This window comes from Salmo salar, chromosome ssa28, assembly GCF_905237065.1.
Source record: "Salmo salar chromosome ssa28, Ssal_v3.1, whole genome shotgun sequence".
Classification (NCBI taxonomy): Eukaryota; Metazoa; Chordata; class Actinopteri; order Salmoniformes; family Salmonidae; genus Salmo; species Salmo salar.
Window position 1 is genome coordinate 26,759,254 of NC_059469.1, and position 26,530 is coordinate 26,785,783.

At 44.5% G+C, this 26,530-nt stretch overlaps 1 protein-coding gene across 4 annotated transcripts in view; it reads right to left on the reverse strand.

Moving 5' to 3' along the window:
- Positions 1 to 26,530, reverse strand: part of LOC106589770 (slit homolog 1 protein) — a 230,758-nt gene that overhangs the window by 196,278 nt on the left and 7,950 nt on the right. For all 4 annotated transcript variants that reach the window (XM_045710028.1, XM_045710026.1, XM_045710029.1 and 1 more), the window contains exons 2-4: positions 15,076 to 15,147; positions 10,407 to 10,478; positions 5,408 to 5,479 (exon numbers count right to left, since the gene is read on the reverse strand). In XM_045710028.1, the coding sequence (XP_045565984.1) occupies positions 5,408 to 5,479; positions 10,407 to 10,478; positions 15,076 to 15,147 (216 nt within the window). The remainder of the gene's footprint in view (positions 1 to 5,407; positions 5,480 to 10,406; positions 10,479 to 15,075; positions 15,148 to 26,530) is intronic.

Consider the following 26,530-nt stretch of genomic DNA (forward strand, 5'->3'; position numbering starts at 1 on the left):
TAACCCAGTCCAGTAACAACCCCTAGCCCAGTCCAGGATTAACACCTAGCCCAGTCCAGTAACAACCCCTAGCCCAGTCCAGTAACAACCCCTAGCCCAGTCCAGGAGTAACTCCTAGCCCAGTCCAGGAGTAACACCTAGCCCAGTCCAGTAACAACCCCTAGCCCAGTCCAGTAACAACCCCTAGCCTAGGGGTAGGCAACTAGATTCAGCCACAGGCTGATTTTTGTTGTAGTGGATGGTCGGAGCGTACAGTTGAACCATCACACATTATTTACACCTAAATACCTGTTCCTGTATTTTTGGACTAAGCCTAAAAGGAACAGAGGCTGTTGTTTTTTGCATGGAGCGTGGAGGCCCCTGGTGTACCTCCAAGCTAGTGTTTACCTCCAGTTTGTGTGTCATACATAAGACAGGGATCAAGACGAGCAGCAGTACATAGAGATCCTGAGAGAGACCATAAACACGCCAACTCTTCTTCCCCCTCCTCCTCCTCTTCCCCCCATCCACTCAAAACCAGATGCTTTTCCCTGAGGGCACCTATTACACTGAGTCCTTGGCCCCCTACAGTACCTCCCTCCCTCCCTCCTCCTTCCTCCTGCTCTCACACTGTGAACACCTAATTACAGACCAGGAGACTAGATCACAGAGCTGCATTGATAAGAACTAGGAACGGAGGGAGAGAGGTGGACACCAGATTGTTAAAGATGATGGATATTGCTGTTTTCACTGTTATTATTCATTTAATCAGCACTCTTCCGCTTTCCTCTTCTAGTTTTCTATTCCTCTTCTAGTTCTCTATTCCTCTTCTAGTCCTCTACTCCCCTTCTAGTCCTCTATCCTCTTCTAGTCCTCTACTCCTCTTCTAGTCCTCTATCCTCTTCTAGTTCTCTACTCCTCTTCTAGTCCTCTATTCCTCTTCTAGTTCTCTAATCCTCTTCTAGTTCTCTATTCCTCTTCTAGTCCTCTACTCCTCTTCTAGTCCTCTATCCTCTTCTAGTCCTCTACCCATCTTCTAGTTCTCTATTCCTCTTCTAGTTCTCTATTCCTCTTCTAGTCCTCTATTCCTCTTCTAGTCCTCTATTCCTCTTCTAGTCCTCTACTCCTCTTCTAGTCCTCTACTCCTCTTCTAGTCCTCTATCCTCTTCTAGTCCTCTACTCCTCTTCTAATTCTCTACTCCTCTTTTTGTTCTCTATTCCTCTTCTAGTTCTCTATTCCTCTTCTAGTCCTCTAGTCCTCCTCTTTTCCCATTCTTTCCCACCACTATCAGGCACCTCCATCCATCACCCAGCTTTAACCATCTCTAATAATCTCCAATCATCTCTCATTATCTCCAATAATCTCTTATCTGCTCCACTCCTCATTCATCAGTTTCGCTTATCTCCCAGGCGTCCACAGAGAGAAAGAGAGAGAGAGGTAACTGCAAAGTTAGTTAGAAAGTTGGAGAGAACTAACTCCATCTTCTACAGATAGCATGAATGTGTTGTACCATTCTAGACTAAAATGAACAAAAGACACTAAGAGCTACAGTGAAAGTGCATTTCTGTCATTTATTTTGAGAGTAACAACAACCTTTCTCTTCCAAACTTCACTTTTTAGCTCAAACTACTAGAGCTAAATGTGCTGGGTACTCACCTTCCAACCCCGTATTGTCCTGTAAACAAGTAATGAGAGGGCTGGTTTAATGACTGGAGAGATGGAGAGAGAGAGGAGGGAGAGCGAGAGAGTGAGAAATGGAGGGAGAGCGAGAGAGAGGGATAGAGAGAGAGAGAGAGAGAGAGAGAGAGAGAGAGAGAGAGAGAGAGAGAGAGAGAGAGAGAGAGGAGGGAGAGCGAGGGAGAGAGAGAGGAAGGAGAGTGAGAGAGGAGGGAGAGCGAGAGATAGAGAGGTAGAGAGAGAAGAGGGGGAGCGAGGGAGAGAGAGAGATAGAGAGGTAGAGCTATAGAGTGAGAAGGGAAGCTAGCTAACATCTGGGATTAGAGTTCCACCTGAGGGCAGGAGGCTTTCCCATTAACCCCTCTTGTTAAGGCCTTTAAAGACAGACCCTAACAAGCCCCTGTGAGCACTTAGAGCATGTGTGGAGACAGACACAGAAACACACACACACCGTCAGTCTTCCTGTGGGAGTGAAAACCTTTTTAAAAGTACTCGAAGATCTCTCTCCTGGCTATAGCCTTACCACGTCGGTCTGGGCACCGACCCCGTGTTGTGACTCTCTCCTGGCTATAGCCTTACCACGTCAGTCTGGGCACCAACCCCGTGTTGTGACTCTCTCCTGGCTATAGCCTTACCACGTCGGTCTGGGCACCAACCCCGTGTTGTGACTCTCTCCTGGCTATAGCCTTACCACGTCGGTCTGGGCACCGACCCCGTGTTGTGACTCTCTCCTGGCTATAGCCTTACCACGTCAGTCTGGGCACCGACCCCGTGTTGTGACTCTCTCCTGGCTATAGCCTTACCACGTCAGTCTGGGCACCGACCCCGTGTTGTGACTCTCTCCTGGCTATAGCCTTACCACGTCGGTCTGGGCACCGACCCCGTGTTGTGACTCTCTCCTGGCTATAGCCTTACCACGTCAGTCTGGGCACCGACCCCGTGTTGTGACTCTCTCCTGGCTATAGCCTTACCACGTCGGTCTGGGCACCGACCCCGTGTTGTGACTCTCTCCTGGCTATAGCCTTACCACGTCGGTCTGGGCACCGACCCCGTGTTGTGACTCTCTCCTGGCTATAGCCTTACCACGTCAGTCTGGGCACCGACCCCGTGTTGTGACAGAAAGACGGAGCCCAGTGATGATTTCCGAAGCATCAGGAACCTCTTTGTCTTGGTTCTGCTCTGTTTAATGACACTAACGTAGAGCCTGTCTGCTAGAAGACTACTGGATGGGAGATATTTTGAAGTTACTGTGCAGGGAACAATAATGTTTTGTTCTTTGGAACAATAAAGTATATTTTCTATCATATATGCTCTTATGAGGCTGGTGTGAGGATATTGGCTATATGCTAAAATAAGTTCCACAAATATACACTTCTTCAGCTGAAATGAATGCTGGCATGCTCGTTATCAGGCTTTGGCCTTGTCAACTTAACGGAATAAGGAAAGAATCTGAAAAATGAAGAAAACACAGGCACGCACAGCGCTGGCACACAGGGAATGGTGTCAACACGTGTTCAACATTCTCAAGCATCTTATTCTCCAGAAAGTGTTTGAAAAGCAGAATTCCTCATGAAAGAAGCCCACTAGTAACGGAAATAAAGAGCATAATGAATTGAAGTGGAAGCAGAGAGATCTGCTAATCCAGTCATTTAGCTGCTGGCTGGCAGAGTCTGGTCTGGTTGACAATCAATGGCTCAAGGTTATCCCTTCTTTCATGAATATTCTTCATGCACTTGTAGCGTACAGTGGTGGTGACAGTCCTAAGACTACATACATGTAACAGGAGTGGACTAGACTGTATTAGAAGTGGAAAGGGAATGGTATGATTAGATAAGGATATGGACTAGGAATGGGACTAGGACTAGGAATGGGACTAGGACTAGGACTGGGACTATGAATGGGACTGAGACCATGAATGGGACTGAGACCATGAATGGGACTGAGACTAGGAATGGGACTGGGACTAGGACTGGGACTAGGAATGGGACTGAGACTAGGAATGGGACTAGGACTAGGACTGGGACTAGGTATGGGACTGAGACCATGAATGGGACTGAGACCAGGAATGGGACTGGGACTAGGACTGGGACTAGGAGTGGGACTGAGACTAGGAATGGGACTGGGACTAGGACTGGGACTAGGAATGGGACTGAGACCATGAATTGGACTGAGACTAGGAATGGGACTGGGACTAGGACTGGGACTAGGAATGGGACTGAGACTAGGAATGGGACTAGGACTGGGACTAGGAATGGGACTGAGACCATGAATGGGACTGAGACTAGGAATGGGACTGGGACTAGGACTGGGACTAGGAATGGGACTGAGACTAGGAATGGGACTGGGACTAGGAATGGGACTGGGACTGGGAATAGGACTAAGACTAGGAATGGGACTGGGACTAGGAATGGGACTGGGACTAGGACTGGGACTAGGAATGGGACTGGGACTCGGAATGGGAGTGGGAATAGGGACAGGGACTAGGAATAGGACTGAGACTAGGAATGGGACTGGGACTGGGACTGGGACTAGGAATAGGACTGAGACTAGGAATGGGACTGGGACTAGGAATGGGATTGGGACTAGGACTGGGACTAGGAATGGGACTGGGACTAGGAATAGGACTGAGACTAGGAATGGGACTGGGACTAGGACTGGGACTAGGACTGAGACTGGGAATGGGACTGGGAATAGGGCCTGGAGAAGTGCAGAGGAAGATTATTTTTCTATGTTCCAGTGTTTCATTATTCCCAGGTAATCTGAAGTGTAATGATTGGAGTCGGAGCGATCGACCAGGGACAGGTACACTCATTTTCCTCTGAAAACACCCATTCAAGTTTAGCCTTACTTTGGAATGGTCATGCCATGGGTGTGTGTACTGTGTGTGTGTGTGTGTGTGTGTGTGTGTGTGTGTGTGTGTGTGTGTGTGTGTGTGTGTGTGTGTGTGTGTGTGTGTGTGTGTGTGTGTGTGTGTGTGGTAGAGAGAGAATAAAACCACTGGGAGCCAACACCAAACACTAAACAAGCACTTCATACCCAGATGACCAGCGATAATGACTCCTTCCTCTAGAAGCCGTTTGGATTCCTCTCCAACAACATCAAACTGTCCCTGCTACCCAACACACTCACATACCACATTATTCCATCATCCTCACACACACACACACGCACGCACACACACACACACACACACACACACACACGTCAGATGAGCATTATATACACGCACACGCACGCACACACACACACACACACAGTCAGTCAGATGAGCATTACACACACACACACACACACACACACACACACACACACACACACACACACACACACACACACAGTCATATGAACATTAGTCATCAAGCATCCTCTGCAGATGAATTGGCGACAATACAGACAACGCACTCCGAGTTCTACTCATCCAGTGTTCATAAGCACACACACACACTTCCATGGCAGGAAGCCGGTAAAGGGTGAGGCAGAGAAGGCATGTGGGTACTCACATCCAAGGATTAAGATGGAGAAAGTGTGTGTACTCACGAGAGTGAAACAGAGATTCCGTACCGAAGAGAATGTGTAAGATAGTAGACATAAGAGTGTATTGTACTCACAAGAGTGAAACAGAGAGTCCGTACCGAAGAGAATGTGTAAGATAGTAGACATAAGAGTGTGTTGTACTCACAGGAGTGAGACAGAGAGTTTTTACCGAAGAGATTCTGTAAGATAGGAGACATAAGAGTGTATTGTACTCACAGACGTGACAGTGCAGGGTTCTTCTGAAACAGAAGTTCTGGAAGGTGCTGCAGTTGGTTTCTATTCAGGCGCCTGCCACAGAGAATACATGATTAGTACAGAAGATACAGTGAACTCAAAGTATTGGGACAGTGACAAATGTATTGTTGTTTTGGCTCTGTACTCCAGCACTTTGGATTTGACATGATACAATGCAGACTGTCAGTTTCAGTTGGATTGTATTTTCATCCATATCGAGTGAACTGTTAAAACCTGTTGGGGCTAGGGGGCAGTATTTGCACGGCCGGATAAAAAACGTACCCGATTTAAACTGGTTACTACTCTTGCCCAGAAATGAGAATATGCATATAATTAGTAGATTTGGATAGAAAACACTCTAAAGTTTCTAAAACTGTTTGAATGGTGTCTGTGAGTATAACATAACTCATATGGCAGGCCAAAACCTGAGAAGATTCCATACAGGAAGTGCCCTGTCTGACAATTTGTTCTCCTTCTGTGGCATCTCTATCGAAAATACAGCATCTCTGCTGTAACGTGACATTTTCTAAGGCTTCCATTGGCTCTCAGAAGGCGCCAGAAAGTGGAATGACGTCTCTCCAGTCTCTGGGCGAAAAACAGCAGGAGATTTTGTGAGTGGTCAGGCAGGGAACAATGACACTGGAGATGCGCATTCATGTGAATTCTCCATGTTTTTCTTTCTCTCTTTGAATGAATACAACGTCGCCCGGTTGGAATATTATCGCTATTTTATGAGAAAAATCGCATAAAAATTGATTTTAAACAGCGTTTGACATGCTTCGAAGTACGGTAATGGAATATTTAGAATTTTTTTGGTACGAAATGCGCTCGCGTGTCACCCTTCAGATACTGACCTGAACGCATGAACAAAATGGAGCTATTTGAATATAACTAGGGATTATTTCGAACCAAAACAACATTTGTTGTTGAAGTAGAAGTCCTGGGAGTGCATTCTGATGAAGAACAGCAAAGATAATCAAATTTTTCTAATAGTAAATCTGAGTTTGGTGAGGGCCAAACTTGGTGGGTGTCAAATTAGCTAGCCGTGATGGCCGGGCTATCTACTCAGAATATTGCAAAATGTGCTTTCGCCGAAAAGCTATTTTAAAATCTGACACCGCGATTGCATAAAGGAGTTTTATATCTATAATTCTTAAAATAATTGTTATGTATTTTGTGAACATTAATCGTGAGTAATTTAGTAAATTCACCGGAAGTTTGCGGTGGGTATGCTAGTTCTGAACATCACATGCTAATGTAAAAAGCTTGTTTTTGATATTTTTGATATTTAATTAATATGAACTTGATTGAACAAAACATGCATGTATTGTATAACACAATGTCCTAGGAGTGTCATCTGATGAAGATCATCAAAGGTTAGTGCTGCATTTAGCTGTGGTTTTGGTTTTTGTGACATATATGCTTGCTTTGAAAATGGCTGTGTGATTATTTTTGGCAGGGTACTCTCCTGACATAATCTAATGTTTTTATTTCGCTGTAAAGCCTTTTTGAAATCGTACAGTGTGGTTAGATTAACGAGATTCTTGTCTTTAAAATGGTGTAAAATAGTCATATGTTTGAGAAATTGAAGTTATAGCATTTATGAGGTATTTGTATTTCGCGACACGCGATTCCACTGGCTGTTGACTAGGTGGGACGCTTGGTTAAGAAATTACAGCACTTTTTGTGCACAGTCCCCCCCCATTTTAAGGGACCAAAAGTATTGGGACAAATTCCCTTATACGTGTATTAAATTAATAAAAACGTAAGTATTTGGTCCCATATTCCTAGCACTCAGTGACTACATCATGCTTGTAACTCTACAAACTTGTTGGATGCATTTGCTGTTTATTTTGGATGTTTCAGATTATCTTGTGTCCAATAGAAATGAATGGTAAATAATGTGCTGTGTCATTTTGGAGTCACTTTTATTGTTAATAAGATTTCAATATATTTCTAAACACTTCTACATTAATGTGGATGCTACCATGATTATGGATAGTCCTGAATGAATCGTGAATAATGATGAGTGAGAAAGTTACAGATGCACAAAAATCATCCCCCAAGACATGCTAACCTCTCACCATTACAAGAATAGGAGAGGTTAGCATTTTATATCATCCCCCAAGACATGCTAACCTCTCACCATTACAAGAACAGGAGAGGTTAGCATTTTATATCATCCCCCAAGACATGCTAACCTCTCACCATTACAAGAACAGGAGAGGTTAGCATTTTATATCATCCCCCAAGACATGCTAACCTCTCACCATTACAAGAACAGGAGAGGTTAGTATTTTATAGCATCCCCCAAGACATGCTAACCTCTTACCATTACAAGAACAGGAGAGGTTAGCATTTTATATCATCCCCCAAGACATGCTAACCTCTCACCATTACAAGAACAGGAGAGGTTAGCATTTTATATCATCCCCCAAGACATGCTAACCTCTCACCATTACAAGAACAGGAGAGGTTAGGTTAGCATTTTATATCATCCCCCAAGACATGCTAACCTCTCACCATTACAATAACAGGATAGGTTAGCATTTTTGGGGCGTATGATATTTGTGCGTATGTTCACCCGATATGGATGAAAATACAGTCTGCACTTTAACCTCATAGTCAGTGTATCATGACAAATCCAAAACAACAAAACATGTGTCACCGTCCCAATACTTTTGTAGCTCACTTTATGTACCGGTCCAGTATGCACTGGAAATCAGCTCTGCACTGTGGGGCACAACTAAATGATGAATGGTACATTATTTCTGCAAAATGCACACCAACACTGCACATAGCAATACATTATTGTTTATCAGTAGATTGTATTTCAGTTCACAACTATAAGAAGATATTTTGACACTTCGTTTCAACAGTCCCCTATAGACGTATCAGTCATGTGAACACATCCAGCTTGCATCTGCAGGGGACTAAGAAAACAACGGTTACTCAAGAACATTTGCACAGGCAGAAGAGCGTGTTGTAGCCTAAAGGCAGCTTGGCACTGCCTTCTCCTCCCCGGGATAATGAATGAATGAGGCTGGAAGGCTTTATGCAAATACAACCATTAGCAAAATCAGGAACAGACTGATGCTAATTGCCATTTGAAAACACAGCTTTATTCAGTCTCAGTGCTCCATTGGAAACACATGGGAGTAAACGGAGGTGAATGGGGCTGAATGGGAGAGGAGAGACAGGTCGGGTCGTGCCTGTAATATAGCATAGACTGTTGTGTGGGCCCAGAGTCATAGACAGATACACAGACTGGGTTGGAGATGGAGAATTATAAAGGACTTGACTGTGTTTCTAGCGGCTCCGTTCATACTTAACATTAACATCAGGACATTCTAGACGATTCTGTGCTTCCAACTTTGTGGCAACAGTTTGGGGAAGGCCCATTCCTGTTTCAGCATGACAATGCCCATGTGCACAAAGCGAGGTCCATACAGAAATGGTTTGTCGAGATCGATGTGGAAGAACTTGACTGGCCTGCAGGGGGCCCTGACCTTAACCCAATCGAACAGCTTTGGAACACCAACTGCGAGCCAGACCAAATCGCCCAACATCAGTGCAAAGTCACTTTAACTATACATTCATGTACATACTACCTCAATTAGCCCGACTAACCGATGCCCCCGCACATAGGCTACCCAGACTATCTGCATTGTGTATACATCCTCTCTACTGTATATAGCCTCGTTACTGTATATAGCCTCTCTACTGTATATAGCCTCTCTACTGTATATAGCCTCTCTACTGTATACAGCCTCTCTACTGTATATAGCCTCGTTACTGTATATAGCCTCTCTACTGTATATAGCCTCGTTACTGTATATAGCCTCTCTACTGTATATAGCCTCGTTACTGTATATAGCCTCTCTACTGTTATAGCCTCGTTACTGTATATAGCCTCGTTACTGTATATAGCCTCTCTACTGTATATAGCCTTTCTACTGTATACAGCCTCTCTACTGTATATAGCCTCTCTACTGAATATAGCCTCTCTACTGTATATTGCCTCTCTACTGTATATATCCTCGTTACTGTATATAGCCTCGTTACTGTATATAGCCTCTCTACTGTATATAGTCTCTCTACTGTTATTTTTCACTCTCTTTTTACTGTTGTATTTATTTCTTTACTTATCTATTGTTCACCTAATACCTATTTTTTACTTAAAAATCACACTGTTGGTTAGGGCCTGTAAGTAAGCATTTCACTGTAAGGTCTACACCTGTTGTATTCGTTGCACGTGACAAATAAACTTTGATTTGATTTGATCAGTGCCCGACCTCACTAATGCTCTTGTGGCTGAATGGAAGCAAGTCCCCGCAGCAATGTTACAACATCTAGTGGCAAAGGGGGACCAACTCCATATTGATGCCCATGATTTTGGAATGAGATGTTCAACGAGCAGGTGTCCACATACATTTGGCCATACTTCTAGTGTATATTCTCAGGTTGGTCGTGTGGTAGTGTGGGTTATTAATGGTCTCTATGTGAGCAGCAGCTGGCTGGGTCCCTCCTAGATCTCTGTACACTCAAGCCTCACCACAGGTTTAGTGACCAACTGAAGAGTGTCTCTGATGTCGTCCTCAAACACACTGAGTGGGGCCGTGTGGCTGCCATGTTTGTACACTAAACATCATGTGTATGTGTACTGCTCCGTTATGTCCCGTGTCTTACACCACATACTGTATGGGGGTTTTCCGTGTTACCCGTGGTGAGCGTGTTTGTCTGTGTGTTGTGTTACCCTGCTGTTTACAAGCTGTTCGACAGACTGTCTGGTAAAGCGTGATGTTCCAGTGATGGGCCAGGGCTGTGGCTGGGTTAGGTAAACCCATGGTAAAACCTCTGCACAACTTGCCTGCTCCCAGGCCGCCACCCCCGATGGACAGGGATGATAAAACAGGGCCAAACCCTAAACCTATTTGAGATGAAATATGAACACACAGAAACATGCTGTAAGCTTACTTACAGTCTCTCCAGCTCCTTCATGTCATCAAACGCTCCACGCTCTATCGCTCCAATCTGATTCTCCATCAGCTGCCTACAGAGAGAGATAAAGAGAGAGAGATAAGTGTTAGTTAAACGGGGTTATATCACATAGTGCTGCATTTCTCTAAAAGTAGGTGGTAGTGTATAAAACCAACATGTATTGTTTGAAGCTAGCGCATGTGAAATAGTTGCCTCCCCCGGGTGGAAGTTGTGTTTTTTGCTCTAACACTACACAGCTGATTCAAATAACCAAAGTAGTGTAGCACGAGGGCAAAAAACGAAGTGTTCACCCAGGGGGGCCCAGGACTGAGTTTGGGAAACCCTGGTCTTGGGCTTGATGTGGAATCTTGGCACCGGTGGGCATCACAGGGATCGTAGCCAGTAAAGCATTTCTGAAGGTAGGTTAGTGAGGCAGGCGACTGTGCCTTCAGGCCTAGTGTGGTCTGATGTAGAGGGGGAGGGGGGAGGCAGGGAGAGGTAGGGGGAGTCAGGAGTGAGATCCTGGGCTGGGTGGTTCAAAGAACAAAGGGGGGAAATGAGACCCACTGTGGAGCTGTCCTCGGGGCCATGGAGATGTCAGAGCACTGTGTGTGTGTCCAAAGAGCAGGCTACAAACATACACGCTTATGGAGTGATTTCACATACACGCTGCCGAAGCTAATGCACTGGATTTCACATACACGCTGCCGAAGCTAACGCACTGGATGTCACATACACCCTGCCGAAGCTAACGCACTGGATGTCACATACACCCTGCCGAAGCTAACGCACTGGATTTCACATACACGCTGCCGAAGCTAACGCACTGGATTTCACATACACCCTGCCGAAGCTAACGCACTGGATTTCACATACACCCTGCCGAAGCTAACGCAATGGATTTCACATACACGCTGCCGAAGCTAACACACTGGATTTCACATACACGCTGCCGAAGCTAATGCACTGGATTTCACATACACCCTGCCAAAGCTAACGCACTGGATTTCACATACACACTGCCAAAGCTAACGCACTGGATTTCACATACACGCTGCTAAAGCTAACACACTGGATTTCACATACATGCTGCCAAAGCTAACGCACTGGATTTCACATACACACTGCTAAAGCTAACGCACTGGATTTCACATACACGCTGCCAAAGCTAACGCACTGGATTTCACATACACACTGCTAAAGCTAACACACTGGATTTCACATACACGCTGCCAAAGCTAACGCACTGGATTTCACATACACACTGCTAAAGCTAACGCACTGGATTTCACATACACGCTGCCAAAGCTAACGCACTGGATTTCACATACACACTGCTAAAGCTAACACACTGGATTTCACATACACACTGCTAAAGCTAATGCACTGGATTTCACATACACACTGCTAAAGCTAACGCACTGGATTTCACATACACACTGCTAAAGCTAACACACTGGATTTCACATACACACTGCTAAAGCTAATGCACTGGATTTCACATACACACTGCTAAAGCTAATGCACTGGATTTCACATACACACTGCTAAAGCTAATGCACTGGATTTCACATATACGCTGCCAAAGCTAAAGCACTGGATTTCACATACACCCTGCTAAAGCTAACGCACTGGATTTCACATACACACTGCTAAAGCTAACACACTGGATGGTTTGGGAAGTGTTGCAATAAAAGTTTAGGGTGAGCAAGCGTCCAGGTCTTAGAGCCAACAGTAGTGTTCCTTCATCCAGAGTACTGTTCTGTGTGTGTTCTGTGAGGCCTCGCGGCTCCACTCAGCAGTCTGTTTCCTCCCAATCGAATATAAATGCAAATAGCTTTTCCTGTTCCAACTCCATAAATATAGAGAAAAGTTCTGCTCACCTCCACTCACTCTCTCCCTCATGAATTTAGATAGAGGGTGAATAAGAGGAGAAAGCGCTTATCTAGATAACTTTAAACTATGGTCAGGTTCTTCGTCTGTCTTTTTCTCTCTCTCTCTGCTTATTTTTCCTCCTTTCAATTTCAATTTTCTGTCTTTCCTTATACCTTTCCCCCTCCCTCTCTCTGCCTCTCCCCTCCCAACCCCCCACCATCCCTCCCTCAAATAGCCCCTGTGGCAGACAATGGTTGAATATATGTTTCAAACATTTGAAATACTTGAGTTGAACTCGATTTAGCTTGGCCTTGTATGCAGAGTTTGAAAGCACGGTGCTTATCCATTAGTACCATTGTGCCAGACAACCTCACAGATCTGATGTATTGTAAACATTTCTGCTCCTGTATCACAGAGTGAACCTCCATTTCCTCTCCAGACAGGAAGTCCTCAGGAGAGATTATCACAGCCACAGGCCCAATCAGCATGCTTCGATTTCTCAGACTGTCTGTCGTGTTTCTGTTTTTTCTTTCCTGACATGTTTCTCTGATTGTGTGTCTGGGTGTTTTCTCAGTCCCCCAGCAGATAATGTCTATTCCTGTAAGGTTAAATTGGTCTTCCTGTAAGGACCTTCCTCTGGGGTCACAAACACTGTCTCTGGGGTCGATGGGGGGTTGTGAATGTCAAAGGTCACGCCACTGTTAGTCTGCTGAGTCAGTGAGGGTAGATATATGAGGGTTTCACCGCGCCATGACCCCAACAGAGAGACGTGTATGTGTGTGTGTGTGTGTGTTTGTGTGTTCCCTATGGGAATCAAAAGGTTTATAGCCATGCAGGGAAAAGCTGTAGTCTGAATATTAGAGCCCCTGTAAGGAGCTTAATCCTTCTACCTCGCTGGTGACAAGCTGGAGACATGGAGGCATTTAACGGGGACAGAGGGGACAGGAAGGAGGGGGATGGGCAGGGAGGAGGGTGAGGGAGGGGAGGGGAGGGGGAAGGGGGGATGTAAGAAGAGGGGAGAAAGGAGGGAAAGAGGGGCGAGGGAAGGAGGATGGTGGGAGAAGGAAATAGAGGTTTGGTTAGTATATAGGGGGAGAGAGGCAGGTTGTGAAGTAGAGAGTGGGAGAGGGGGATATTAAAGGGGAAGGTAAGTGGGAGAGGGGATATTAAAGGGGAAGGTAAGTGGGAGAGGGGGGTATGAAAGGGGGAAGGTAAGTGGGAGAGGGGGGTATGAAAGGGGGAAGGTAAGTGGGAGAGGGGATATTAAAGGGGAAGGTAAGTGGGAGAGGGGGATATTAAAAGGGAAGGTAATTGGGAGAGGGGATATTAAAGGTGAAGGTAAGTGGGAGAGGGGATATTAAAGGGGAAGGTAAGTGGGAGAGGGGATATTAAAGGGGAAGGTAATTGGGAGAGGGTATATTAAAAGGGAAGGTAACTGGGAGAGGGGATATTAAAGGGGAAGGTAATTGGGAGAGGGGATATTAAAGGTGAAGGTAAGTGGGAGAGGGGGATATGAAAGGTGAAGGTAAGTGGGAGAGGGGATATTAAAGGGGAAGGTAAGTGGGAGAGGGGGATATTAAAGGTGAAGGTAGGTGGGAGAGGGGGGTATGAAAGGGAAAGGTAAGTGGGAGAGGGGATATTAAAGGGGAAGGTAAGTGGGAGAGGGGATATTAAAGGGGAAGGTAAGTGGGAGAGGGGATATTAAAGGGGAAGGTAATTGGGAGAGGGGATATTAAAGGTGAAGGTAAGTGGGAGAGGGGGGTATGAAAGGGGAAGGTAAGTGGGAGAGGGGATATTAAAGGGGAAGGTAACTGGGAGAGGGGATATTAAAGGTGAAGGTAAGTGGGAGAGGGGATATTAAAGGGGAAGGTAACTGGGAGAGGGGATATTAAAGGGGAAGGTAAGTGGGAGAGGGGATATTAAAGGTGAAGGTAAGTGGGAGAGGGGATATTAAAGGGGAAGGTAAGTGGGAGAGGGGGGGATGAAAGGGGAAGGTAAGTGGGAGAGGGGGATATTAAAGGGGAAGGTAATTGGGAGAGGGGATATTAAAGGGGTAGTGACGTGGAAGAGGCAGGTATGAAAGGGGTAGTGACGTGGAAGAGGCAGGTATGAAAGGGGTAGTGACGTGGAAGAGGCAGGTATGAAAGGGGTAGTGACGTGGAAGAGGCAGGTATGAAAGGGCTAGTGACGTGGAAGAGGCAGGTATGAAAGGGGTAGTGACGTAGAAGAGGCAGGTATGAAAGGGGTAGTGACGTGGAAGAGGCAGGTATGAAAGGGGTAGTGACGTGGAAGAGGCAGGTATGAAAGGGCTAGTGACGTGGAAGAGGCAGGTATGAAAGGGGTAGTGACGTGGCTCTAAAATAGTAGTGCTTGCTTCGCAGAGGCAGTGAGGGGCTTCAACATCTGGGACACCTGCACACACAAACACCCGTGTGTGTGTGTGTGTGTGTGTGTGTGTGTGTGTGTGTGTGTGTGTGTGTGTGTGTGTGTGTGTGTGTGTGTGTGTGTGTGTGGTAATTGATGGTATGAGGGCCACTCCAAGACAGCAGAGAGCATTTCAGTGAGTTTATAAGAGGTGTATCAGACTGTATAGTTGGTTATTGTGAAACATTCAATATATCTAAAACCACTGACAGTGACAGAAATAGTTCAGTGTCTACATAAATAGATCAGATGGACATTGTCAAGACACGTCAGCATCCTTAACAGTATTACATTTAGACAATATGCATGGGGAAATTGTGTGCAGGTGCGTGCATGCACAGGAGATGATGAACACAGTGTAAATGACTTACAGCACGCGGAGGTACTTGAGTCCAGAGAAGTCAGTCTTGGTGATGCGTGTGAGGTTATTCCCATTCAGTTCCCTGTAAACACACATACATTTATTATGTATCAGTGTCTCCTTCTGGGCCTCTTCAGCCCAATGACTAACATAGCAATGAACGCCAATTCATACATGAGTCTCAAGCCAACACACACATGAATAAGCACAATCACGCTACATATATAACCTTCCTTGACAAAGTCACACACACACTTTGCCCCAGGCAGTGTCAACACAGATTGAAATGCGTGTTGAAAATACCAGGCGTCGAAGACTGACACTGGTGTGTCTATAATGTTGTTCATACACTGCTCTTGAATTTACATTGACATGTAGCTGGAGGGGAAGCGAGAGAGAGAGAGAGAGAGAGGGGGGGAGAGAGAGATAGGGGGGAGAGAGAGAGAGAGAGAGATAGGGAGAGAGAGAGAGATAGGGAGAGAGAGTTGCCATGGTGCTGTGAGGGAAGCCTAGGCAGAGAGCTCTGTCAATATTGTACCTACTGCTGTTATTTTTTAAGTGATTTTTGAAGAATGTTTTAAAAAAACATTTGGGGGGGGGTTGATAACCTTGAGCTACAATATCTGGTGGTAACCCATGGACTTACAGGTTTCTGGAAGGACTGTGGGGGATGGACTGTGAGGGGATGGCAGAGGCTCGCCTTGTAGGAGACTGTTGCTGATTACTGCTGACATGTGGTGGTCTCTAAGGCGCTTATAGCTGACGAAGCATCACCCAGGTGGGTGCTACACTTTTCAGTGGTGAATCTGTATCGACCGCGGGGGAGGAGTCGCTGTGAACTTCAGAGACAAAGGTGCCTGATGAATAGCTCCGGGGCCTGCCTGTCTGAATAATCTTACTCCCTAGCTGGCCCATCGACACCAGCTTGACTAAAGCTTCTCCTGTACATAACTGCATCATCGTCCAGCTGTGGAAGACCATCTCCCCTGAATTGCCAGCTCCCTGACATCTTTTTTTTGTGTGTGACTGAGAATCTGTACGAAAAGTGCTATTATTATTATTAAGATCCTATTAAATTACTAGAGGCGCTATGTTATAAACCCTCAAAGTTCCAGAATGGTATGGAAATGGCAGCTATTGTGGTCAGGCAGAAATCCAAACCAGTCTTATTGGGATGAATGGCAGTAGAGGCATAGGTGATGCATTCCTTCTTTTACTGATGCAGGGAAATAAAAGTAAGGCATGTGCAGGGGTGTCATTTCAGCTAAACCTAGGGTATGGCAAAGTGCAGTGGGTGGGGTTTAATGAAATGAAATCTATGAAATGTATGCATTCACTACTGTAAGTCGCTCTGGATAAGAGCGTCTGCTAAATGACTAAAATGTAATGTAAATGTAGAGAGAGAGAGATAGGGAGAGAGAGAGAGAGAGAGGGGGGAGAGAGAGAGATAGGGGGAGAGAGAGATAGGGAGAGAGAGAGAGAGAGAGAGAGGGAGAGAGAGAGAGAGAGAGAGAGAGCGAGAGGTGCCCTTTATAGAGAATATTGGAGTGGTGTAGAGAGACAGGGGTGTGAGAGCACCAATAATTGTAATTCTGTCAGAGCACCCCACTCAAATATCACCAGCTCATTTCAAATGGGATCCACGTCTCTCTTCATCGTTCTCTCTCTCGCTCACAATTCATTTCAATTAGAAGGGCTTTACTGGTATGGGAAAGATATTTTTGCATTGCCAAAGAAAGTGAAATAGATAATAAACAAAAGTGAAATAAACAATAAAGAAATAACAGTAAACATTACAATTACACAAGTTCCAAGGGAATAGAGACATTTAAAATGTGATATTAAGTATATATACAGTGTTGTAATGATGTGCAAATAGTTAAAGTACAAAAGGGAAAATAAATAAACATAAATATAGGTTGTATTTACAATGGTGTTTGTTCTTCACTGGTTGACCTTTTCTTGTGGCAACAGGTCACACATCTTGCTGCTGTGATTGGACACTGTGGTATTTCACCCAGCAGATATGGGAGTTTATCAAACTTGGATTTGCTTTCGAATTCTTTGTGGGTCTCTGTAATCTGAGGGAAATATGTGTCTCTAATATGGTCATACATTTGGCAGGAGGTTATGAAGTGCAGTTCAGTTTCCACCTCATTTTGTGGGCAGTGTGCACAAAGCCTGTCTTCTCCTGAGAGCCAGGTCTACCTACGGTGGCCTTTCTCAATAGCAAGGCCATGCTCACTGAGTCTGTAAATAGTCAAAGCTTTCCTTAAGTTTGGGTCAGTCACAGTGGTTAGGTATTCTGCCACTGTGTACTCTCTGTTTAGGGCCAAATATCATTCTAGTTTGATCAGTTTTTGTTAATTCTTTCCAATGTTTCAAGTAATTCCCTTTTTGTTTTCTCATGATTTGGTTGGGTCTAATATTGTTGCTGTCCTGGGGCTCTGTGGGGTCTGTTTGCCTCTCTCTCTATCTCTCCCCTTCCCCTTGCTGTGAACTGGCGATCACTCGGGATAGAGGAAAGGAGGGAGACAGAAATGGAGAGAGGGAGATAGAGAGAGGGAGGGATAGAGAGATAGAAGGAGGTGGAGAGGGGGACATGAAGAATAGGGATAGAGCGGTAGGGAGGGTGGGAGAGGTAGGGAGGGATAGATAGGTAAGAGGGATAGAGAGGTAGGGAGTGAGAGATAGGTAAGAGGGATAGAGAGGTATGGAGGGAGAGAGAGCAGGACTCGACATTAACGCCTGTCCGCTTGCCCGGGGCAAGCCAAAACAAATCACTCCAAAATCACAATTGATTGGGGAAACTACATATTAGTCATACATATTGTAAAGGGATACATATAGCCTACCATTTGTATTTTATATACATACCTTTGCCTATTTGATCTGGTTTTTAATAAATGGTATTATACCAAATTAAAACATCTAATCTGTGCTTCAGAACCAAAAAGTTGCACGACTTGGTTGTTGACCAATGACCAGTCCTCAGCATTGGCACACAAAGGAGAGCACGCAGAGATTAGTGAGCAGAAAGCACTTGCTCATTTTCTCAAGGTTTTGCCTGAGAAAACCCTAGTAGGCCGACGTTTCTATTATCCATATAATCCCATTTAGAAATCTACTACAGAGGCATCTTTGGCAGAACAACAATAGGACAGGCGATTTGATTGATTATTTTCATATTTCAGATAGGCCTGCGTGGGGGGATCCGAGCTTTGAACCCTGCTTTTTAGGGGTTGGGGGTCAAAAAGTTTGAGAAACACTGAGCTAGAGAACAGACTGCTGATTTGCTGCACAGCTATAAGATCGGGTGCAGTGCAAACAAGTTTATGAACTGTTGTCACGAATCCCACCGAAGGTGGCTCCCCTGCCTGCTGGAGCGGCGCTACTAGCCACCGCTGATCCCTTTTTCCTTTTCTGTTTGTATGGTCTTATTGGTTGCACCTGTTCCCTATTGTGTGTCTTGATTTGTGTTTATTTGAGCCTGCTTAGCCCGCCCAGGTTTGTGTGGGATTACTTTTGCTGTCGTTGTATTTTTTGGATGTGCTGGATTACGCCTTGTATTCTCTCTCCGGACTGTGTGCCCGTTGTTCTGGGTTGGTCGTTTGTTTACGCGCCCGTTTGTTTTGGCGTTGACCGTTTTGTGCCGGAAAGAATAAAGGACATTATACCTTACCTCTGCTCTCTGCGCCTGACTCCTACCACCACTCCTAGTATCCCGTGACAACTGTTTACTTTGCAAGCTCACCATCAATGGTGCACCAAACAACAATGACTTGCATAGGTGTGGACTGTGTGCCCGTTGTACTGGTCTTTTGGTGTGAAATTGCTTGAAATTGATAATTAACTTGCATTTGGAATATGATGTCAAAATTCATTATTACATCATCAAAATGTGTTATAGATAAAATAATAAAAAGGGCATCTGGGAGCCTCAGTAAATAGACAGATTTGGAGCTGAACAAGTCATTGCATGTATAGACTTGAGAATTGGCTTGAAAAAATGTCATTTGTTCTTAGAATTGAAGGCTTGGACTTGACTCGAGACTCGACCGGTTCAACTTGGGACTCGACTTAAGACTCGGACAATGTGACTTGAGACTTGGTTGTGATTCAAATAATTGTGACTTCCTCTGCAAGGAACTGTCTGTATATCTTAGAGATATAATTGTGATGAGGCATACACTACCGGTCAAGAGTTTTAGAACGCCTACTCATTCAAGGGTTTTTCTTTTTTTTAAACTATTTTCTACATTGTAGAATAATAGTGAAGACATCAAAACTATGAAACAACACATATGGAATCATGACCACTCTGACAGAACTACGGAGTTCCTTGGCTAAGATGGGAGAACTTGCCAGAAGCACAAAAGAATGGCCAGATGGAAGCCACTCCTGAGAAAAAGGCACATGACAGCATGCCTGAAGTTTGCAGAAAGGAACATTTAAGACTTTTTAGAATTGCAGGAAATTAGCTTTGAAACTGAAAGCTCTCTCTGACCCATGCCAAAATGTGTAGAATTGCAGGAAATTAGCTTTGAAACTACCATTTTTATCTCAGCCCCATGTCAAATTTGTTGAATTGCAGGAAACTCGCTTTAAAACTGTAAAATATTCTCCCTGCCCCATGGAAAAATGTGTAGAATTGCAGGAAATTAGCTTTAAAACAGCAAAATTGTATCTCTGTGGCCAAGAGGAGGGCCTGTAATACCGCGCCATTACCCACTAATGTGTGTGTGTGTGTGTGTGTGTGTGTGTGTGTGTGTGTGTGTGTGTGTGTGTGTGTGTGTGTGTGTGTGTGTGTGTGTGTGTGTGTGTGTGTGTGTGTGTGTGTGTGTGTGTGTTTGAAAGCACGAGAGACCGGGCGGAGAGAGACTAAGCAGTAGATTGCATCCTCCCATAGAGAAGGCCTGCAGACCACACACACACATGCATATACACACACACACACATACACATGCATATACACACACACACACACACACACACACACACACACACACACACACACACACACACACACACACACACACACACACACACACACACACACACACACACATACACACACACACACACACACATACACACAAACTCAAGCACACATACCCATTTCAACAGTCAGTATGACTAGAATATCTGTCTGCTACCTCAGGATTAAAACTGACCAGGCATGGTCCATCCCTCCCCCACTACTAATCCAAACCAAAACACCTCACTTCAGTGTTGTCCCCTCTCCCCCTCTCCTCTAATGACCACTCAAGAGACTATAACACAGTGTAGCGGGGCGGGAGAGAGAGAGTGGTCATTACAGACAGATGGTGTGTGTGTGTGTGTGTGTGTGTGTGTGTGTGTGTGTGTGTGTGTGTGTGTGTGTGTGTGTGTGTGTGTGTGTGTGTGTGTGTGTGTGTGTGTGTGTGTGTGTGTGTGTGGTCACAGGTGCATCGACCGACCGGCCATGGGAAATGAATAATAGAGTGAACTTTATTGTCCCGGGGTCTGATACACACACATGTGCTGCTCATTACAGGTACACACACACACACACACACACACACACACACACACACACACACACACACACACACACACACACACACACACACACACACACACACACAAGACACACACACACACATACATACTTTTGGGTTCCCAACGTCTCATCTACAAGGTGGCCTTCACTGATGACGCCCCAAGGAATTGTAGGACGAAGAAAAAGAAGAGAAGAGTGAGAGCGTGAGAGAGAGAGGAGAGGAGAGAAGAGAGAGGAGAGAGAGAGAAGAGAGGGAGATGATAGAGGAGAGAAGAGGAGAGAGAAGAGGAGAGAGAGAGAGAGAGAGAGAGAGGGAGATGATAGAGGAGAGAAGAGGAGAGAGAAGAGGAGAGAGAGAGAGAGAGAGAGGGAGATGATAGAGGAGAGAAGAGGAGAGAGAAGAGGAGAGAGAGAGAAGAGAGGGAGAAGATAGTGGAGAGAGAGAGGGAGGAGATAGAGGAGAGAGAGAGAAGAGAGGGGGAAGATAGTGGAGAGAGAGGGAGAAGATAGGGGAGAGAGAGAGAAGAGAGAGAGAAGATGGTGGACAGAGAAGAGAGGGAGAAGATAGAGGAGAGAAGTGGAGAGAGAAGAGGAGAGAGAGAGAGGAGAGGGAGAAGATAGAGAAGTGAGAGGAGAGAAAGGAGAGGAGAGAGAGGAGAAGATAGAAGAGAGAGAAGAGGAGAGAGAAGAGGATAGAGAAGATGAGGAGAGGAGAGAGAGGAGAGGAGAGAGAGAGGGAGAAGATAGAGAGAGAAAGAAGAGAGGGAGAAGATAGGAGAGAGAAGAGAGAAGAGAGAGGAGAGTGAGGAGAGAGAGAGAAGAGAGAGAAAGAGAGAGAAAGAGAGAGGAAGAGAGAGAGAGTGAGAGACAGTGAGATTGGGGACTCCGCAGGGGAAGGAAGCTAGTCATATAAACAAGCAGAACCTCTGCTTTCTTCTCTCCTTCTGTTATCAATTACTACAGGTCTGTAGATGTCCCCCGGTCACACACACAATGCAGTAACATGAGAGATGATTGGCTCATAATTGTTAGAGGCCTGAACAGCTCCTCGGGAGCCCAAGCACTTTCTGACGGGTGGATGGGCTGTGTCAGCATCAGACCTCCAGTAGAGGTAACACCTACAGGAATCTGACCCCACCTGAGGAAGCTCTTTCTGGGGTAATGACTAGGGTTGAATATTTTCCAGGTATTTTGCAAATGTTCCATCCCGAGAATAAATCACTTTTCTCCCAGGTAACCTGGTGTTTCCCACCAAAACCGGAAGTGTTATTCAAAAGCCTTATAAATAAAAAAAATATGTCTGGATTTGGTTAGAGCTTTGATCAGCATGAACATTCAAGCCATATATTAAATACATTTAATGAGCCATATATGAAATACTTTTAATGAGCCATATATTAAATACATTTAACGAGCCATATATTAAATACATTTAATGAGCCATATATTAAATACAGTTAATGAGTCATGTATTAAATACATTTAATGAGCCATATATGAAATACATTTAATGAGACATATATAAAATACATTTAATGAGCCATATATTAAATACATTTAATGAGCCATATATTAAATACCTTTAATTAGCCATATATTAAATACATTTAATGAGCCATATATTAAATACATTTAATGAGCCATATACTAAATACATTTAATGAGCAATATATTAAATAGATTTAATGAGCCATATATTAAATACATTTAATGAGCCATATATTAAATACATTTAATGAGCCATATATTAAATACATTTAATGAGTCATGTATTAAATACATTTAATGAGCCATATATTAAATACATTTAATGAGCCATATATTAAATACATTTAATGAGCCATATATTAAATACATTTAATGAGCCATATATTAAATACATTTAATGAGTCATATACACTGCTCAAAAAATAAAGGGAACACTTAAATAACACATCCTAGATCTGAATGAAAGAAATAATCTTATTAAATACTTTTTTCTTTACATAGTTGAATGTGCTGACAACAAAATCACACAAAAATAATCAATGGAAATCCAATTTATCAACCCATGGAGGTCTGGATTTGGAGTCACACTCAAAATTAATGTGGAAAACCACACTACAGGCTGATCCAACTTTGATGTAATGTCCTTTAAACAAGTCAAAATGAGGCTCAGTAGTGTGTGTGGCCTCCATGTGCCTGTATGACCTCCCTACAATGCCTGGGCATGCTCCTGATGAGGTGGCGGATGGTCTCCTGAGGGATCTCCTCCCAGACCTGGACTAAAGCATCCGCCAACTCCTGGACAGTCTGTGGTGCAACGTGGCGTTGGTGGATGGAGCGAGACATGATGTCCCAGATGTGCTCAATTGGATTCAGGTCTGGGGAATGGGCGGGCTAGTCCATAGCATCAATGCCTTCCTCTTGCAGGAACTGCTGACACACTCCAGCCACACGAGGTCCAGCATTGTCTTGCATTAGGAGGAACCCAGGGCCAACCGCACCAGCATATGGTCTCACAAGGGGTCTGAGGATCTCATCTCCGTACCTAATGGCAGTCAGGCTACCTCTGGCGAGCACATGGAGGGCTATGCGGCCCCCCAAAGAAATGCCACCCCACACCATGACCGACCCACCGCCAAACCAGTCATGCTGGAGGATGTTGCAGGCAGCAGAACGTTCTCCACGGTGTCTCCAGACTCTGTCACGTGCTCAGTGTGAACCTGCTTTCATCTGTGAAGAGCACAGGGCGCCAGTGGCGAATTTGCCAATCTTGGTGTTCTCTGGCAAATGCCAAACGTCCTGCACGGTGTTGGGCTGTAAGCACAACCCCCACCTGTGGACTTCGGGCCCCTCATACCACCCTCATGGAGTCTGTTTCTGACCGTTTCAGCAGACACACGCACATTTGTGGCCTGCTGGAGGTCATTTTGCAGGGCTCTGGCAGTGCTCCTCCTGCTCCTCCTTGCACAAAGGCGAAGGTAGCGGTCCTGCTGCTGGGTTGTTGCCCTCCTACGGCCTCCTCCACGTCTCCTGATGTACTGGCCTGTCTCCTGGTAGCGCCTCCATGCTCTGGACACTACGCTGACAGACACAGCAAACCTTCTTGCCACAGCTCGCATTGATGTGCCATCCTGGATGAGCTGCACTACCTGAGCCACTTGTGTGGGTTGTAGACTCCGTCTCATGCTACCACTAGAGTGAAAGCACCGCCAGCATTCAAAAGTGACCAAAACATCAGCCAGGAAGCATAGGAACTGAGAAGTGGTCTGTGGTCTCCACCTGCAGAACCACTCCTTTATTGGGGGTGTCTTGCTAATTGCCTATAATTTCCACCTGTTGTCTATTCCATTTGCACAACAGCATGTGAAATGTATTGTCAATCAGTGTTGCGTCCTAAGTGGACAGTTTGATTTCACAGAAGTGTGATTGACTTGGGGTTACATTGTGTTGTTTAAGTGTTCCCTTTATTTTTTTGAACAGTATATTAAATACAGTTAATGAGCCATATATTAAATACATTTAATGAGCCATATATTAAATACATTTAATGAGCCATATATTAAATACATTTAATGAGTCATACAGTTAATGAGTCATATAATAAATACATTTAATGAGTCATATATTAAATACATTTAATGAGCCATATATTAAATACATTTAATGAGCCATATATTAAATACATTTATTGAGCCCAAGCCCAAAAAAGGCCAGATGATTGTGTCGTTATCCAATAGGCTACATACATTTTATAGGCTACTGCACATTATGCACGACAGAAAAACACTAAAGCCCATAGATGTAGCTAGCTATATGCTCTCCTCAGTAAACAAATGAAACTAGCCAGTAGGCTGACGTATTACTGTATACTGTGTTATACTGTATTATGTGGACTGGAATTACGCACATCATTCAAACCAGAAGAGAACATGTGATTCTGGTGCAGCAAATGCTGCCTACGAAGTTACCAGTACAGGCTATTTGTATAATTAGTAGGCTGACGCAAATATACCTTTCATGATATTTCCCCTAATGTTGTTAGCCTATCTCCTCTTTCTCTGTCTATTGTTGCTTCATTCTTTCCTCGCTTTCAACAGTTAAATGAAAGAAGTTTCCTTGTCCTTATCTTCATCATTCTAATGACGTCCTTGAATAATATAGGACTAGAATTAGATGCAGAACACTTTCACTTCTCTTCAAGAAGATTGAATGGTTATGGTCTGAATAAATAACGGCTGTAGCCTACCATCATAGCGCCTTCTTCTCATAGTCTGTTGCTATAAGAAATGCTAAAAGAAATCATGTCCAGCAGGTTATTCTAGTCTAGCTTATCCTTCTTTGAACTCCAAGAGTTAAGGAGCCTTTTTTAAGGAGAGGCCAGCAGAGCACAGGTGTGTGGGTATTGCACAAGAGACAGGGGCTATAAATTAGAAGCTTATTATGCATAACCCATCATTAATTAGCTAAATATAAGGCTAATACTGCATTGAATGTATTACCTGAAAGAGGTAGGCTAGGACATCTATAGATAGGGCTATATATCAATCTAGAACAGGGTTATCTATTTTGGATGCAATTTGAATGGGAGTTTATGCAGAGAGAGAAAGACTGTGAGATAGTACTTGCAAGTGCACTGATTTAAAGCAAAGATATTCAAGTGACAGGCTGTTTTAAAACTCTGCAGCTGCAATTAAAAAATACATCTTTACAAAAAAAACAAGGTAACCCTCGAAAGCCAGATGGAGATGGTAAATTAGATGTATATTCGGTCTATATGTTACTGTATCATAGACTATGCTGCAGCAAATATAGGCCTACCTGTCAGAAGGAAAAACAAGTTTGCATGGTGAGATCATAGGTCTACATGCATTGTGAAATGCACTCCATACTGAGATGGGCTGTCTGTCCCCACCCTGAGCGTCGACGGTTCATCATGCAGAGGACGTAGAGAAGCCAGATTTAGACATCACATATAATTGAACAGTTACATTTCACTCCATGCTGTTCATACATGTATAAATCATTTATTATAATTTACCAGTTTCTCGCAGTTACACTATATATACAAAAGTATGTGGACACCCCTTGAAATTAGTGGATTCAGCTATTTTAGCCACACCCGTTGCTGACAGGTGTATAAAATCGAGCACACAGCCATGCAATCTTCATAGACAAACATTGGCAGTAGAATGGCCTTACTGAAGAGCTCATTGACTTTCAACATCATCATAGGATATCACCTTTCCAACGAGTCAGTTCATAAAATTTCTGCCCTGCTAGAGCTGTACCGGTCAGCTGTAAGTGCTGTTATTGTGAAGTAGAACATTTAGGAGCAACAACGGCTGTGAAGTGGTAGGCTACACAAGCTCACCGAATGGGACTGTTGACTGCTGAAGCGCGTAGCTCGTAAAAATCGTCTGTCCTCGGTTGCATCACTCACTACTAGTTCCAAACTGCCTCTGGAAGCAAAGTCATCACAAGAACTGTTCATCGAGAGCTTCATGAAACGGGTTTCCATGGCCGAGCAGCAGCACACAAGACTAAGATCACCATGCACAATGCCAAGCGTCGGATTGCTGCCATTGGACTCCGGAACAGTGGAAATGCGTTCTCTGGAGTGATGAATTCCGCTTCACCATCAGGCAGTCCAACGGAAAAATCTGGGTTTGGCAGATGCCAGGAGAACGGTACCTGCCCCATAGTATAATGCCAACTGTAAAGTTTGGTGGAGGAGGAATAATGGTCTGGGGCTGTTTTTCATGGTTTGGGCAAGGCCCCTTAGCTCCAGTGAAGGGAAATCTTAGTGCTACAGCATACAATGACATTCCAGTCTATTCTGTGCTTCAAATGTTGTGGCAACAGTTTGAGGAAGGCCCTTTCCTGTTACAGCATGACGATGCCCCCCGTTCACAAAGCGAGGTCCATACAGAAATGGTTT